General features: G+C 36.7%; 3 protein-coding genes and 1 non-coding gene across 7 annotated transcripts; 2 read left to right on the top strand and 2 right to left on the bottom strand.

Annotated features, from left to right (window-relative positions):
- Positions 1–71: 71 nt before the first annotated feature.
- PBCP (Protein phosphatase 2C family protein) lies at positions 72–2,297 on the bottom strand. Of its 3 annotated transcripts, none has more exons than XM_088816537.1 (11): positions 2,061–2,297; positions 1,904–1,964; positions 1,745–1,824; positions 1,575–1,656; positions 1,408–1,478; positions 1,198–1,277; positions 1,010–1,107; positions 778–901; positions 593–675; positions 455–503; positions 72–346 (listed from the first exon to the last, which is right to left on the bottom strand). In XM_088816537.1, exons 1-11 carry the CDS (start codon positions 2,210–2,212, stop codon positions 285–287), a joined length of 942 nt encoding a protein of 313 aa, XP_088672663.1. In that variant the 5' UTR covers positions 2,213–2,297; the 3' UTR covers positions 72–284. The 3 variants fall into 3 exon arrangements, with proteins under 3 accessions (XP_088672663.1, XP_012838644.2, XP_088672665.1); XM_012983190.2 differs by having other exon boundaries at positions 1,904–1,961; positions 2,061–2,281; XM_088816539.1 differs by having other exon boundaries at positions 99–346; positions 436–503; positions 2,061–2,281.
- Positions 2,298–2,377: 80 nt separating this feature from the next.
- Positions 2,378–2,448, top strand: TRNAG-GCC (transfer RNA glycine (anticodon GCC)). The gene has a single exon. It is a non-coding gene; the product is annotated as a tRNA-Gly (tRNA).
- A 243-nt stretch (positions 2,449–2,691) lies between these two features.
- Positions 2,692–7,247, bottom strand: SLP1 (Calcineurin-like metallo-phosphoesterase superfamily protein). 2 transcript variants are annotated; one of them, XM_012983453.2, is made up of 10 exons: positions 6,816–7,230; positions 5,507–5,607; positions 5,242–5,355; positions 4,842–5,054; positions 4,532–4,667; positions 4,272–4,447; positions 3,942–4,030; positions 3,611–3,680; positions 3,148–3,262; positions 2,692–3,012 (listed from the first exon to the last, which is right to left on the bottom strand). In XM_012983453.2, exons 1-9 carry the CDS (start codon positions 7,066–7,068, stop codon positions 3,176–3,178), a joined length of 1,239 nt encoding a protein of 412 aa, XP_012838907.2. In that variant the 5' UTR covers positions 7,069–7,230; the 3' UTR covers positions 2,692–3,012; positions 3,148–3,175. The 2 variants fall into 2 exon arrangements, with proteins under 2 accessions (XP_012838907.2, XP_012838757.2); XM_012983303.2 differs by having other exon boundaries at positions 2,692–3,262; positions 6,816–7,247.
- A 2,609-nt stretch (positions 7,248–9,856) lies between these two features.
- Positions 9,857–13,250, top strand: LOC105959426 (cation/H(+) antiporter 25). Its single transcript, XM_012983566.2, has 3 exons — positions 9,857–10,269; positions 10,371–11,375; positions 12,001–13,250. Exons 1-3 carry the CDS (start codon positions 10,039–10,041, stop codon positions 13,132–13,134), a joined length of 2,370 nt encoding a protein of 789 aa, XP_012839020.2. The 5' UTR covers positions 9,857–10,038; the 3' UTR covers positions 13,135–13,250.
- Positions 13,251–13,302: the final 52 nt, after the last annotated feature.

The following is a 13,302-nucleotide window of genomic DNA, read 5'->3' as shown; positions in this document are numbered from 1 at the left end:
TTTATAATTGTCACTTGACTTTAGAATTATGCAGGGTAAAACCTTGAATGAAAATCCATGCAAACAGCATATATATAATATGAGCATGTGCCTCGATATTCTGGTTCATTGCTTTCATTATTCGTTAATTCGATGTATTTTTCTCTCGATAAATTTCAATAAAACGTCTATTTTTGTTTGATTAAGATGAATAGTATACTATAAAAAATATTTCTTTTCAATAAACATCGGTCACTAAGGTAGCCACTCGGGTCTCGAATCACCATACGAAGAAAGGCGAGCTTTTACGAGCTTAATGAGCTCTTCACCTGCCCAACTATTACAGTCACATCATCAAGTTTCCCCCCTGTCCAGTTAAAAATAACAAACACCATTCAATTTTTAGCATTGAAAAAAAAAAACGTAAAATGCGACGGGAATTCGAAGTTATTTAACCGAATGAATAAAATCGTGCCTGTTAACTTCATCCCCATAATTTTCTTCCACCAAGGAACATCAAAACCCTGTTTTAAAAAAAAAAAATTAAATAAAAAAAAAAAATCAGAATTTTCTCATTATATTAAATAGCATGTCGAAATTTATCAAAACTCACTTGGGTTCGAGCTTCTTGCGAATAGGGGGAATCGAAACTCGGATCCTTTGAATGATTATGAGCCAGGTTAGCTAATGCCTTTGCTAGTGTCCAAAACCACATATTCAGTAAGTTTCGGAAAAAAAAAAAACGAGCTTCAAGTATAACAATTAACGACAAACGAAAACTTTTTACTAGAAAGTTACCAGCATCAGAAACGTTATTGCATGAGCTGAGAACAGAAACGATTTCTCGATCAAAGACATTATCGAAGAGACCATCTGAACCCACCACAATAGTATCCTCTTCCATTAACTCCACAGTCGTAACCTGTGTTTTCAATCAATTCGAAATATCTCGAAATTGAAAAGAAGAATCTAAACTAATCGGAAATTTAGTGGCTAAGAAATGTTTTAGGACGGAAGTGAATTTCGATACCGTTGCGTCAAGAAATGTCTGACCGATGGCCTCTGAACTCAACTGATACGGGCAGTCGAAATAATGTTCTTGTGGAGACGTAGAATATACTATTTGACCTATAATTAGCAAAGCAACAACAACATATATTTACTCCAACAAAAAAAAAAAAAGAAAAAAAAAACCGAAAAAATCAACGTGAAGAATACCTTTTCGTACGACTCTTAAGCCGCAATCACCTACATTAGCGATCTTGAGTGTCCCGTTTCTTTCCAGCATTGCAACAACACTAAGAGGCAGATGGTGCAAATTAAGGATTGATTTTGAAAAGGAATTTTATCAAACACCTGGTGGGCATTCCTGAAAACAGATTTCGAAAAGAGAAAAAAAAAACACTTATTTCAGAAGAACAAACATACGCAGTGGCGGAGCCAATGGAAGTGGTGGCGGCGTGTGCTTTCCTTATCAGATTCCGTGGATTATAGTCAACCTGTAAATGTATGAATTTACACCACATATATATATATTAACCAAAAACAAGAAAACAAAAGAAAACAATAAAGAAGAAAGAAAGAAAGAAAGAAACTTCTTGATCTTGGACAAAGATGGAGGCATTAGTCATAAGCTCGCGGGAGAAGAGAGCAGGATTCACATCTTTCTCAGCCCAACTGCCAAAACCATTCAAACTATTTTATTTATTTATTTATTTATTTAAGAGGGTTCCATACAACACTGGGGAAAGAATATTGGATTTACCCAGAAACACCATCGGCGACTGCAATAACACCGCCGCCGTGGCTGCTAACAAAAAACGCATCTTCTCCGCCTTTCTCAACCTGCACATAAACCAAAAAAAGCCCCTGTTCAACAGAAGAAACACAGAAAAGAAAGAAAAACAGAAGTAATTAATTGTACCTTGTCGGGATGTGGAATGAGGTGGGTTCCGATACTCAAACACACACCTGCCTCTGAACTACTACAAGAAAGAAGAAGTGGGGCTTCAAGAATTAATCTGAAATGGGATTATATGAATGAATGAATGTGTGGACCAAAAAATTAATGAAACTATTACCCAACAAAATTGGAGGAAACAGGTGGTGATGAAGAAGAAGCACAACAAAGCAGCTTGTTGTAAGAAAAAATGGGATGGTGCAAGTATCTGTGTCTGTGTGTAGTAGTAGTAGTACTGTAAGAAGAAATAGTTGTAAACAGAGGAATTGCCATTTCCCACCAAGCTACGAAAAATATCACTTGCTCCTCCTGCTTTCTTTCTCTTCCCACCAAATGATTACACCCAAAACAAACCAGGGACGTGAGTTTCTCTTTGCTCCACGTAAGCAAAGTAAAGTTTTTGTTAAGTAATTTATGTTGTATAGATTCAACAAATCAGCACCAGTGGTCTAGTGGTAGAATAGTACCCTGCCACGGTACAGACCCGGGTTCGATTCCCGGCTGGTGCATTTACTTTTATTTTTTGTTTTAACATTTTTATTTATTTTTAAAAAGTTTAATTTATTGAATAATGAGTATAGAGGCATTGAAGTATTTTTTTTCTAAACTGGTTATGATTTGCTATAGAAGATAGGTGAAGTATATATGGAAAATTAGCTCATTTTCTCCGAGATATTGCATGCAGACGATGAGAAATACTCTTCTCATTGAGTTGTCGAAAGATTATTAGTGTTAATTAAGATCGACGGGGCTTAATCACGAAAAAAAGATGATGTTTTAAATAATGTTATTAGTGGTAAGTTCACTTCTTATGCATATATACACTAAAAAGTAAATCCCTATAAACAATGCTGCACATTAACTTACAAGTTTCGATTATTCGGGAAACAACGATATACAAGTTTTTAGTACATACTTTTCTACTGTATGTGAACTTCAGAGGGTCTTGATCATATAAAAGAAGCCTTTATACCACCAGTCTTTCTCCGGAAAGCTTTATGTTGTGGCAAGCCAGCAATTCCCTAAAGTACCCCTCAATGTTTCGGGCGCAAAGAGAAGCTCCGACAGATTCACTGATTTCTCCATGAATATGGTCATAGATCATTTGTCTCATATCGGAGACTTGATAAATATGGAAATGAACAGAATGGGAACACGATTTTGCATAAACTGTTTCGGTGATGTGAGTAAAGTGGGATTTGAATTACCTAGATTGCCCTTTGAACTGCGCGCTCTTTATGTATAATCAACTACTTGGAGCTCACTATGTACATCTCTTTTGCTCCTGATTGCCCTTGCTCTACCTTCTCGTATTTCGAGAACCTGGTGAAAATAAATAAAAATAATCATGATTATACAATTGTTTCATCTATTTCTAACAGATCATCGAGGCCCGACGAAATAAAAAATTTACTTCTATAGAAAACAAATACAATTGTGACAGTACAACTTTACATGAAGAAAAACCACGTCTTATTCATCTTTGTTTATGCAAATTTACCAATCTTATGTCTTTACTTAGTTACATTTTTATTTTTATATTAAAAAAAAAATAGTTATAGTGATGGGGTGCAAGGAATTGAGTTCTGTAAATGTAGAAAGGTGATCAGATGTTATACAAAATTTACAAAGCTGTCGAGAGTTATGAAATACAGTGAAACAACCGTTTACCTCAGGCCTTGAATCAAGAACTCCACTAGACATCCCGACATCAATGCGCCAAATACTACAGTTGAAATCGCTGCAGAACAAAGTAAACTCTCGTTCAGTTCAGAGACAATTAAATCACAATCATTCCAATCTGGGTACAAGTTTCATTGCCGTATATTTTGGAGATTTCCAGGAGTGTTTCGTAGCAGACTAAGACTTAATTGGCATTTAACTATAGAAACGACGGGACTGAAATAGGTATGTCAAAAGTCCTCTAGTGCTCATAAGTCGTATGGGTTGTATGAACTTTTTGCAGGAATAAAGAAACGAAAACACATTCAAGTTTCTTTACCAATTCACTCCCGTCACTTGTGGAGTATGCCCGACCACCATTGCCTTGGCACCTACTGCTTGAAGTGTCTCCCGGAGAATAGATTCGATCTGATAAGAAGCAAAAGACTCTTAATCACATACACGGTACGGTTCAAACAATAAAACCGATCAACTGTCCATCAAAAGAATATTTATATATAATTGGCGAAGCGACAAACATATTCAACTGAACTGCACAACGTCAAATGCTTTCATAGGTACTCAAAAGGGAATGAAGCCTTGACCTCCCACCCAAGAAAGTCAACTTGTGACACTAGGCCATCAACCATATGATCAATATAACAACTACCTGATTGATCTGATAATCTTCCAGATCCGATGTGTCTCTTGAGTATAAACGACTCCATACGACACTGTCATACCCTCTGGTAGCTATAAACGGGATTTGTGGATAATCATCTTCTGTGCCGAGGCCTTCCATCCAATAAGATACTTCTCTATTTATCCTCTCTATCCCGTACTCAACTGCACCAGCACAAAAGGTCAGTAGTCAGTAGGATTATTTTTTTAAATATCCAAACCACGGAGAGTAGGGAGTGAAGCAATTACCATGATGAGGAAGAAGGCCACCATGACAGAATATCCAGTCATTGACTTTCAGAACAACTGCATGCCGTGCCAATTCAGATGCCAATGGACCGCCTGGTCTTAGGAGAACTGATCTTGCAATGACTCCTTTCTGTCGCTGTCCTAATAGTCAGACGACTGAATTAGAAAGGAAATACTAAACCTGGATTAAACTATCTAATTCAGACATTAGAAATAGTTGACGCTGATTGGATTACGTTAAAAAGAAAAGCTTTTGTCAACAGAAATCAATATATTCAATTTCAATGATATAATCAAAATCACTACTTACCTTCACCAAATTCCATGGACCCCAAGAATTTTGCTGCACCTTACGATCCTCTTTCCATCTTTTAGATACACCAGCCCAACCAACAAATGCTTCTTCCCAGTTATGGTCACAGATTTCCAAATGTTCAAGGAAGTCAGCGCACTCATCGAATCCACCGGAATCAACATATCTAAAATCCCCTTCCACGTTCATGGTTTCATGATTTCCGTTAACCTAGAAATATAAGAAGGTTAGAGAATTAACTCTCTATATATGTGAAAATAAGAACTCACTGGTTTAGTAGTTCCGGCTTTGAAAGTAGAAGAAATTTATTCAACAATAGTATGGTAGAATAACAAGGTGCATTTTAGTAGTTCACTGGCAATCTAGATTTCAAGATACACGCAGAAGCACAACAGACCTGGAAAACTGCACCTCCATTAAGTTTCGCCTGGATATTTAATGACTTCAACAGGGATAAAATTGCAATTTCATCTTCACCCCTATCAAGTATATCTCCAAGTTGTACTAATACCTGATCATGAATAAAAAGTTTCAATAATAAGGTTCATTAAGCTCCTCAACAACCATCTAATTCGAAGTACAGTGTGCATATTGAAATACGCATTACAATTATCCTCTAAAACAGAGTTTCCTATGTTTCTAAAATAGCAAAAGATGCATACCGTTTGTCCACCAACCCACAAATCTTGACCATCAGAACTCAAGATACCAGCCATCTGAAGAGCATATCTAGCTTTATCAAGGTCTCCATGCAAATCTCCAACTGGTAGTCATAACAACAAAATAAGTAACACGGCAAAATGAATGATGTTTATGACCAAAATTTTGTTTATTAGAGAATATTCAAGATGTATGTCCCAGCACAGTTAAACTTCTAAAGAGGCAGTATGACAATCGTCGATCATCACCTTTCCATTCTTTTATCGCTCGTGAATCAGGTAACACAAATTCTTTATATCATCACATAGATGATCCATATAAAAGTTCAACCATAATGTGTTAATGACATACTAAAATGTCTGAATAGTTATTTGGAAGTGTCTTATAGTAGGTGCGTTCCCTACGGTAGCTCACACAACGTGATGTCAACTAAATCAGCTATTGTATAGAAGAAACAAGGGGGACCTCATATTATCACGTGAAAGGATAAACAATTTATTGAAATGGTCTCTACTTAAAAAAGACCTTCAGTTAAATAAGTTTCAGAATTCCTAATACAAGTATAAGGTAAATCGCTCTTGATATAGTAAAGCTCAACTTAAGCCCGATCACAGAGCTCGAATACAGGAATTCAGAAGCTTGCAAGTTCTTTTTTTTTTTTTTCTAGATTTTGATCTGTCATCTTATTAGCTAGTGAAAAATAACTCAAACTAATTTAAAAAAATTGAAATTGACATTTCTCAGTTGGATAGCATCAACTCGTCTTCATTTGCACCTCCTCTACAGATCTACATAATTCTTATAAACACAACAGGTCAGATACACCAGTATCCTACTATGCATAAGCTAACGGATTCATATCAAATGGAAAACTAATTTCAGCAGAAAACAAGGAAAACACACTCACACATGTAATCTTTGATTATTAACAGCACAAATTCAAATTATCGGCAATAAGCATTATATACACCACCTCCTCAAACACTTTCCAAGTACTCATCACAAATACCAATTCAACAATCTACAGCCCTCCAATCCATAATCGTCGTTACTAAAGAACAGCATATCGAAAGACATACAGTAAACAACAAGAAGCATCCAATACAATAGCTAATCTACACCCAAAAAAAAAAATCAATACAAATTTCATTTCACATTATGATTATGATTTCTAAGTTAAAAGTCGTAAAAAAGGGCAGATATATCATATGTGATAAGTCCATCAGAACACAATTGCAAAAACTCCGCTAACGCACGCAAACTACTTGTAAAAATGCCGCATCCAAAAAAATGATCACATGACATCCATACCGGCAATGATTCGGCGGCCGGGGGCGGAGACAGAGGTCGGCGGATCGCCGTTCACTACTATCGGCTTCAAGCTTACCCCAGCAACAACAGTACTCTCGGTATTGCTGCTTCGACTTTTGCTGAGGCCTTGCTGTGGAGTTGACGCCGTTGAAGCGCAGCAACACACGGCGTCGGAGAATTTGTGCGGCTGCTGCTGCGTGCGAAGATATAGCGTTTGCGGCGGCAACGAGCAGCCGAGAGGGACGGGAGCCATTTTTTTCGTCTTCTGCTTTATCGCTCAGCTCCTCAAATTCATCTCTATTTTTGTATTGTGTGTTTCGAGTGAGAGCGTCCACACATTTTGCCACGGAGTTTTTCCTTTGGCGAAAAATCGTAGATTTTTTTGGTTTCTATTTGAATTATCGGTTAATTATTTAGAGGAATTGCGTGAATAAAAACCTAACAAATGTAGCCCCGTTATTTTAACTGTTGGCAAATAAGTCCCACGGACCGCCAATTGACGAATTTACCCTCCTGACTTCATATATATTAGTGATGGGGGCTAATTTGGCAAGGTCGGGGGCCAACGAGCTGAAAACGAGTCCATTGGGCCAGAGTTCGAAGGATAGAGAGGATTCGGGCAGCTAGCCTATTAAAGTACACAAGCCTACTAAACGAAGAGCTGACATTATAAAGTAGACGTCCGCTTCTTAAGCTCGCACGAAGTAGAGTCGTAGACACTCGCTCCTTACCCACTCGTGAAATAGAAAAGAGACCCCAACGCAGTAGGTGGCGAACTGACCAGGGAAGGCATATTTGAAGATAAAACGCAAAAAATATATAAATTTGAGGTACGAATTAAGGGCGGATAATATTATTAAATTATAGGGAATATTGTACAATATATATAGACTTGTTGAGAGAGGAAAGAACCATTGTAAAACATCGTATGTAAAAGAATGTACGGAGCTCTTGTAGGGGTATGTTTTTACAATAATACAAGAACACACACTCTTTTCTATACTCTCTACTCACTTATACTTTTCGTCGGTATATTCTCTTGTTTTATGCTATAATAAAAGTAAACATAAAAAAAAAAAAAAAGTAATTTTCAAAAAAATCTTCTTGTTTTTGTTATTTATCATAAGTAATATTGGTGGAGAAAATAAGAACACATATTGATATATCATAGACAAAATTCAGAATCAAATGCTTAATGATATAGGTCGATCGGCAGCCAATTTAATATATGCAAGAAAATAGAATGGGAAATTAATCATAAAAAATTTCTAATTAACATTGCATTAAATACCTATAGTTGTATCGATGTGTGTGTGTGTGTGCAGGTAATTATATAATTGTTCCAATAAATGTCCTTATTACAATATTATGAAATTTCCATTTATGCCCTTTATCCTTTGTGCCAGTTCAGTCACCCCTCCTATATATATAGGACCTTGCCTTTTCATTCAACTCATCCACCATTTCCATTCTTGAAAACCTCCTTAATTCTCTTATACATGATATATACATACATATAATATGTATGTATATATATATAGTGCTAGCTGAAAAATTTCTTAGTATAAGAAGGATCTGTAAAGCTCAGGAGGGATAGCGCCATATATATACACACGATCGATCTCGCTAATTTAGTACTTAATCCATGGCGCTATCCATCCTGAGTTTCACCGCTCCTTCTTGCTCGCTTACAACTCGTCGCAGATCTATATATAATACACAAACACACACACAAGGTTTTTTTTTTTTCTTTTTTTCTTTGTTGCATGCTTTTTTCTCTTTATTCAAAATTATTAAATTATTCCTACATATATTAGAGTTTTTGTGTTGGTTTGTGAGAGGGGTGACATTGCATTGCAGCTTCCTCTATTTTATTTCACAATTTAATTTATTTAAAATTCTCCCTTTTTTTTTGTGGTTTAGAGGAAATAATTAAAATATATTATTACTGCAGCTTAATTTTGTTCTTTGATATTAATTTTAATTTGATATATTTTGGCTAGTGTGTGTTAGCTAGAGAGAGAGGAATAAATTAATGCATGCATGCAGTCTGAAGCATGATACGCATGCATGCACCATGCATCAGAAGCATTTAATTGTATCAGTTATTAAGGTTTTAGGGTTTCTTTTATATTCTCATCAAAAAAAAAAAAAAAAAAAAGGGTTTCTTTTATATGTTTTTTAATTAATTTTTGTTGTGCAGGCTTTTTAATAATGAGCGCCATTAATATTTAGACTGTAGATGTTTGACTCCTTTTTTCTACTTATCATCTTAGCATTGTTCATTTGTCCAATGTACACTAGAACATCGGTGTATCAATACTCGATAAATTAATAACATTATTTGAATAATAATTTTTTTCGGTTTCGACTCGATGAGAACATGCTAGTTGTTGATTCGATAATTTAATATTCTGTTAAATTAATAGAATTTTGTTAGTCTTAATTATATTAATTTCATCTAAATGGTGAACGATATATTTGTATACTCTATAAAAACCAATAAACTGATTTTTAAAAGGTACCTAAGTTAACGCATACTTCCATTTTTTTTTGGATAATTAAGCTCCCGAGATAAGGTTAAATTACAAAAATATCTCTTATTTCTTGGTATTACAACCACCCATCAATTATAAATTTTCTTATACGTCTACTTTTATGGTGTCAAATTCAACACAATTTTCTAGATTTAATTTCATGGAATGTTCTCTAGTTTGTACTCGTTTTGTGCAAAAATGCAGTTTTTGATGCACCGTAATGTGATATTTACAAGCCAAGAGATACATCTCACGATCATCTTGTTTCTAAATGTGGAGCTCGAATGTGATAAAATTTAAAACAAACTGAAGAATATTGCACATAATCTAGAAGATTCTACTAAATTTGACACAGTGCAACCGTAAATATGTAAGATGATTCATAATTGATGGGTGGTTATAATTACCAAAATATGAGGAGTTTTTTCGTAATTTAGCAAGCTTATATCTAATATCTAATGGATTTATTTAAATAATCCAAGATTTAAAAAAAAAAAAAAAATCAAAATCAACAAGAAAGGAGAAACACTAATTATATATTTAACCTGACTCTCCAAAAAGTGATAAAAAACTACATTAACGGTTATCCAATCCCTTTCCCCCCTCTCAATTTCACCTTTCCGCCATGCGCATGCACCATGATCATCAGATGAAACTTTCCTCGCGCGTACAAAATTCCCCCGTTAATGGTGAACACCGCCCGCCTCTTCGAACCCTCCGACCTCTTCAACAATGGTCTTATCGTATGCCAGAAGAAGCCGAAGGAGCACTCCTACGGTATTTTCTATGGCGAAAATCCATTGGATTTCACTTTCCCCCTTGTCCTGTTGCAGATGTCGCTCGTCATCCTCGTTACTCATCTTCTCCATTTTCTGCTCAAGCCCTTCCGGCAGCCTAAGATTGTCTCCGAGATTCTTGTGAGTTTCTCTTTTCTTTAATCCTCTCCTTTTTTTTTTATGCTCGCTTTCTGTTTGATGAAATGTCTGACCCAAAAAAAAAACTACTGGTATTGATATAGGGTGGCATTATACTCGGACCGTCTGTACTAGGCCGAAACGAGAAATACCGTGCCTACATGTTCCCGGTTAACTCCTACTACATGATTAAAAACATAGGAGTTGTGGGGTTCATGTATTTCTTCTTCTTGGCCGGAGTGAAGATGGACATTACTGTAATAACTAGAGCACGGAAGAAACATTGGTACATCGGTCTGGCTGGAGTAGTAGCACCCTTCTGTTCTAGTCTAACCATCGCGTTTCTGGAAAGAAAATCGCTCGATAAGGAAACCGCAAAAGCTTCCTCTATTTGGGGGATTAGTTCGTCTCTCTCCATGGCATCTTTCCCTGTTCTGTATCCTATAATCAGAGAGCTCAATCTACTCAGCTCTGGAATCGGAAGAATGGCTTTGTATACAGCAATTGTCAGTGATGTAACGGGGATGAACACGCTACTTATATTCGAGGCTTGGAAACAAGGCGAACACAGGGCTATCGTAGCTTTATGGTACGTTGTTTGTTTCGTGGGCATTGTTACGTCCATTGTGGGTGCCGCCAGGCAGGCCATGCTGTGGATTGTCCGAAATACCCCTGAAGGGAAGCCGGTGGATCAGATATACGTGGTCACTATCTTGGCTGCGGTTATGGTCGTTGGGTTTATTGCTGACATGTTCGGGCTGACCATAGTCAACGGGCCCCTTTGGCTTGGTCTTGCTGTGCCCGACGGCCCCCCCTTGGGGGCCATTGTTGTCGAGAAGAGCGAGACGTTCGTGAGGAATATTTTCATGCCGTTTTCGTTTTTGTATATAGGCATAATCTTCGATTTTTCGTATGTGAGCGAGCAGTGGTCTCAGTTGAAACCGTTTGTTCTCATGGTTTTGGCCGCATTCGTGGCGAGACTGGTTTCGACTCTCGTTGCTTCTCGTTTCTTCGACATGGTGGTGAAAGACAGTCTTGCCCTTAGCCTGATAATGAGTTTGAAGGGGGAGGTGGATATTCTGCTGTTTCTCCACTTGACAGATAGAACGGTAAACACATTACGTTATCCGATATTCTGATTCTCGATTTTTCCGATCTTTTTTCGGATTGGAATTGGAATTATATATATATATATATATATATATATATATATATATATATATATATATATATATATATATATATATATATATATATATATATATTGGAAATTCTGATTTTCGATCCAATTGTTATCCGAAAAAATTACAATTTTTCCTTATTATTTTATTAGATAATTATTTTATATTATATTTATAAAAATATATGACATATTGTATACTTGCTATGTGTGACTAGATTAGTTTTGTATTTAACTAACTCATTAGACAAAGACAATTTATTTGTAATTTTTTTTTTGTTGAATTACAGAAATTTCGAATATTTCCAAATAAATTTCCGAAATTTGTTCCAATTGTGATTTCTTTTTATGTAATTTCCGAATATACAAAATTTCTCGAATTGGAATAGATTTTCATTCCAAAAATTTTGGAATTGGAATTGGAATCGGAAGTTGTATTTAATTTCCGAAAAAAAATTCAATTTTTCCGAAAGGCTCGTTTTCGATATTTCATATTTCTTGATTTTCTTTCCTTGTTCCGGTTGGTTCTAGAATCTTCTTTTTTTGACTCGCAGATAATAGGGCGGGAACATTTCACCATTATCGTGATAACTGTAGCGTCCGTGACCGCCTTAGTGACACCCTTGATAAGTATACTCTACAACCCCACAAGACCATACATGGTGAACAAGAGAAGAAATATCCAACACTCCCCTCCGAACACTGAACTCCACATTGTCGCTTGTATTGACGGTGAAGAAAATCTCTCCGGCGTATTGAAATTACTAGAGGTCTCGAATCCAACTGTGAACAGTCCTATATCAGTCTACACTCTGTACATGGTCGAACTCGTCGGCCGTTCGAACCCAGTTCTCATTGACCACAAAAAAGAAAACCAAGAACAAGTAGTATCGGATAACTCAAACTTCAGTTCAATTCAGCACGCATTGAGAATTTTCCAGGAGACAAGAGGCGAGTGCTTGAAGATTAGTTCCTACACAACAATCACTTCCAAGAAAAGCATGTATCAAGACATTTGCGAGCTGGCGCTTTCCAAGAAAGCTTGTATGATTATCGTGCTGTTTAACAAGAACAACGGGGTGAACTCTAATGTTTTGGCACACGCGCCTTGCTCGGTCGGAATTCTCGTTGACAGAAGCAGAAGCCCGTTCCAGAATCTCGTTAAAAACTCGATGCACCGCCACTTGGCGGTTATTTTCCTAGGTGGAGCGGATGCAAGAGAGGCACTATCGTATGCCGATCGAATGGCTGTAAATCCGGATATATCACTCACCGTAATTAGGTTTCTGTCGCACGAAAACGAGGGAGATAATAAGATGGAGAAGAAGCTTGATGATGGACTTGTGACTTGGTTTTGGGTGAAGAGCGAAGGGAGTAATCGGATAGTTTATAGGGAAGTTGTGGTGAGAAATGGGGAAGAAACGATTGCTTCGATCCAGGCTTTGGATAAAGAAAGGTACGATCTTTGGATCGTGGGGAGGAAGAATGGAATAAATCCGGTTCTTCTGAAAGGGTTATCGAATTGGAGCGAGAATAACGAGCTTGGAGTTATAGGAGACTATGTTGCTTCTGCAGATTTCGATAGCAGGGCTTCGGTTTTAGCGGTGCAACAGCAAGTTTTACGAGGTCAAGACAAGGGTTCTTCGACTAGTGTATTAGGAGGTTATTCTTTCTGTACAAGAAAGTAGTAGATATTGTACAAGTGTACATAACCATCAATCAAATGTAATTTTAGCATGTATGGAAGTTGTTATGAGCTTAAAAGTTGTTATTAGCTTAATGAAATTTTCTCTTGCAACACCGACACCTTTTGGGATCGACCTGGTTCTCTGTAAATCGAAAATTTGAACCATAGA

Source organism: Erythranthe guttata, chromosome 4 (genome assembly GCF_056151865.1).
Source record: "Erythranthe guttata isolate IM_541 chromosome 4, IM_541, whole genome shotgun sequence".
Taxonomy (NCBI): domain Eukaryota; kingdom Viridiplantae; phylum Streptophyta; class Magnoliopsida; order Lamiales; family Phrymaceae; genus Erythranthe; species Erythranthe guttata.
Note: the sequence above shows the minus strand (reverse complement) of the source record. Positions and strands in the feature narration are given on the sequence as shown.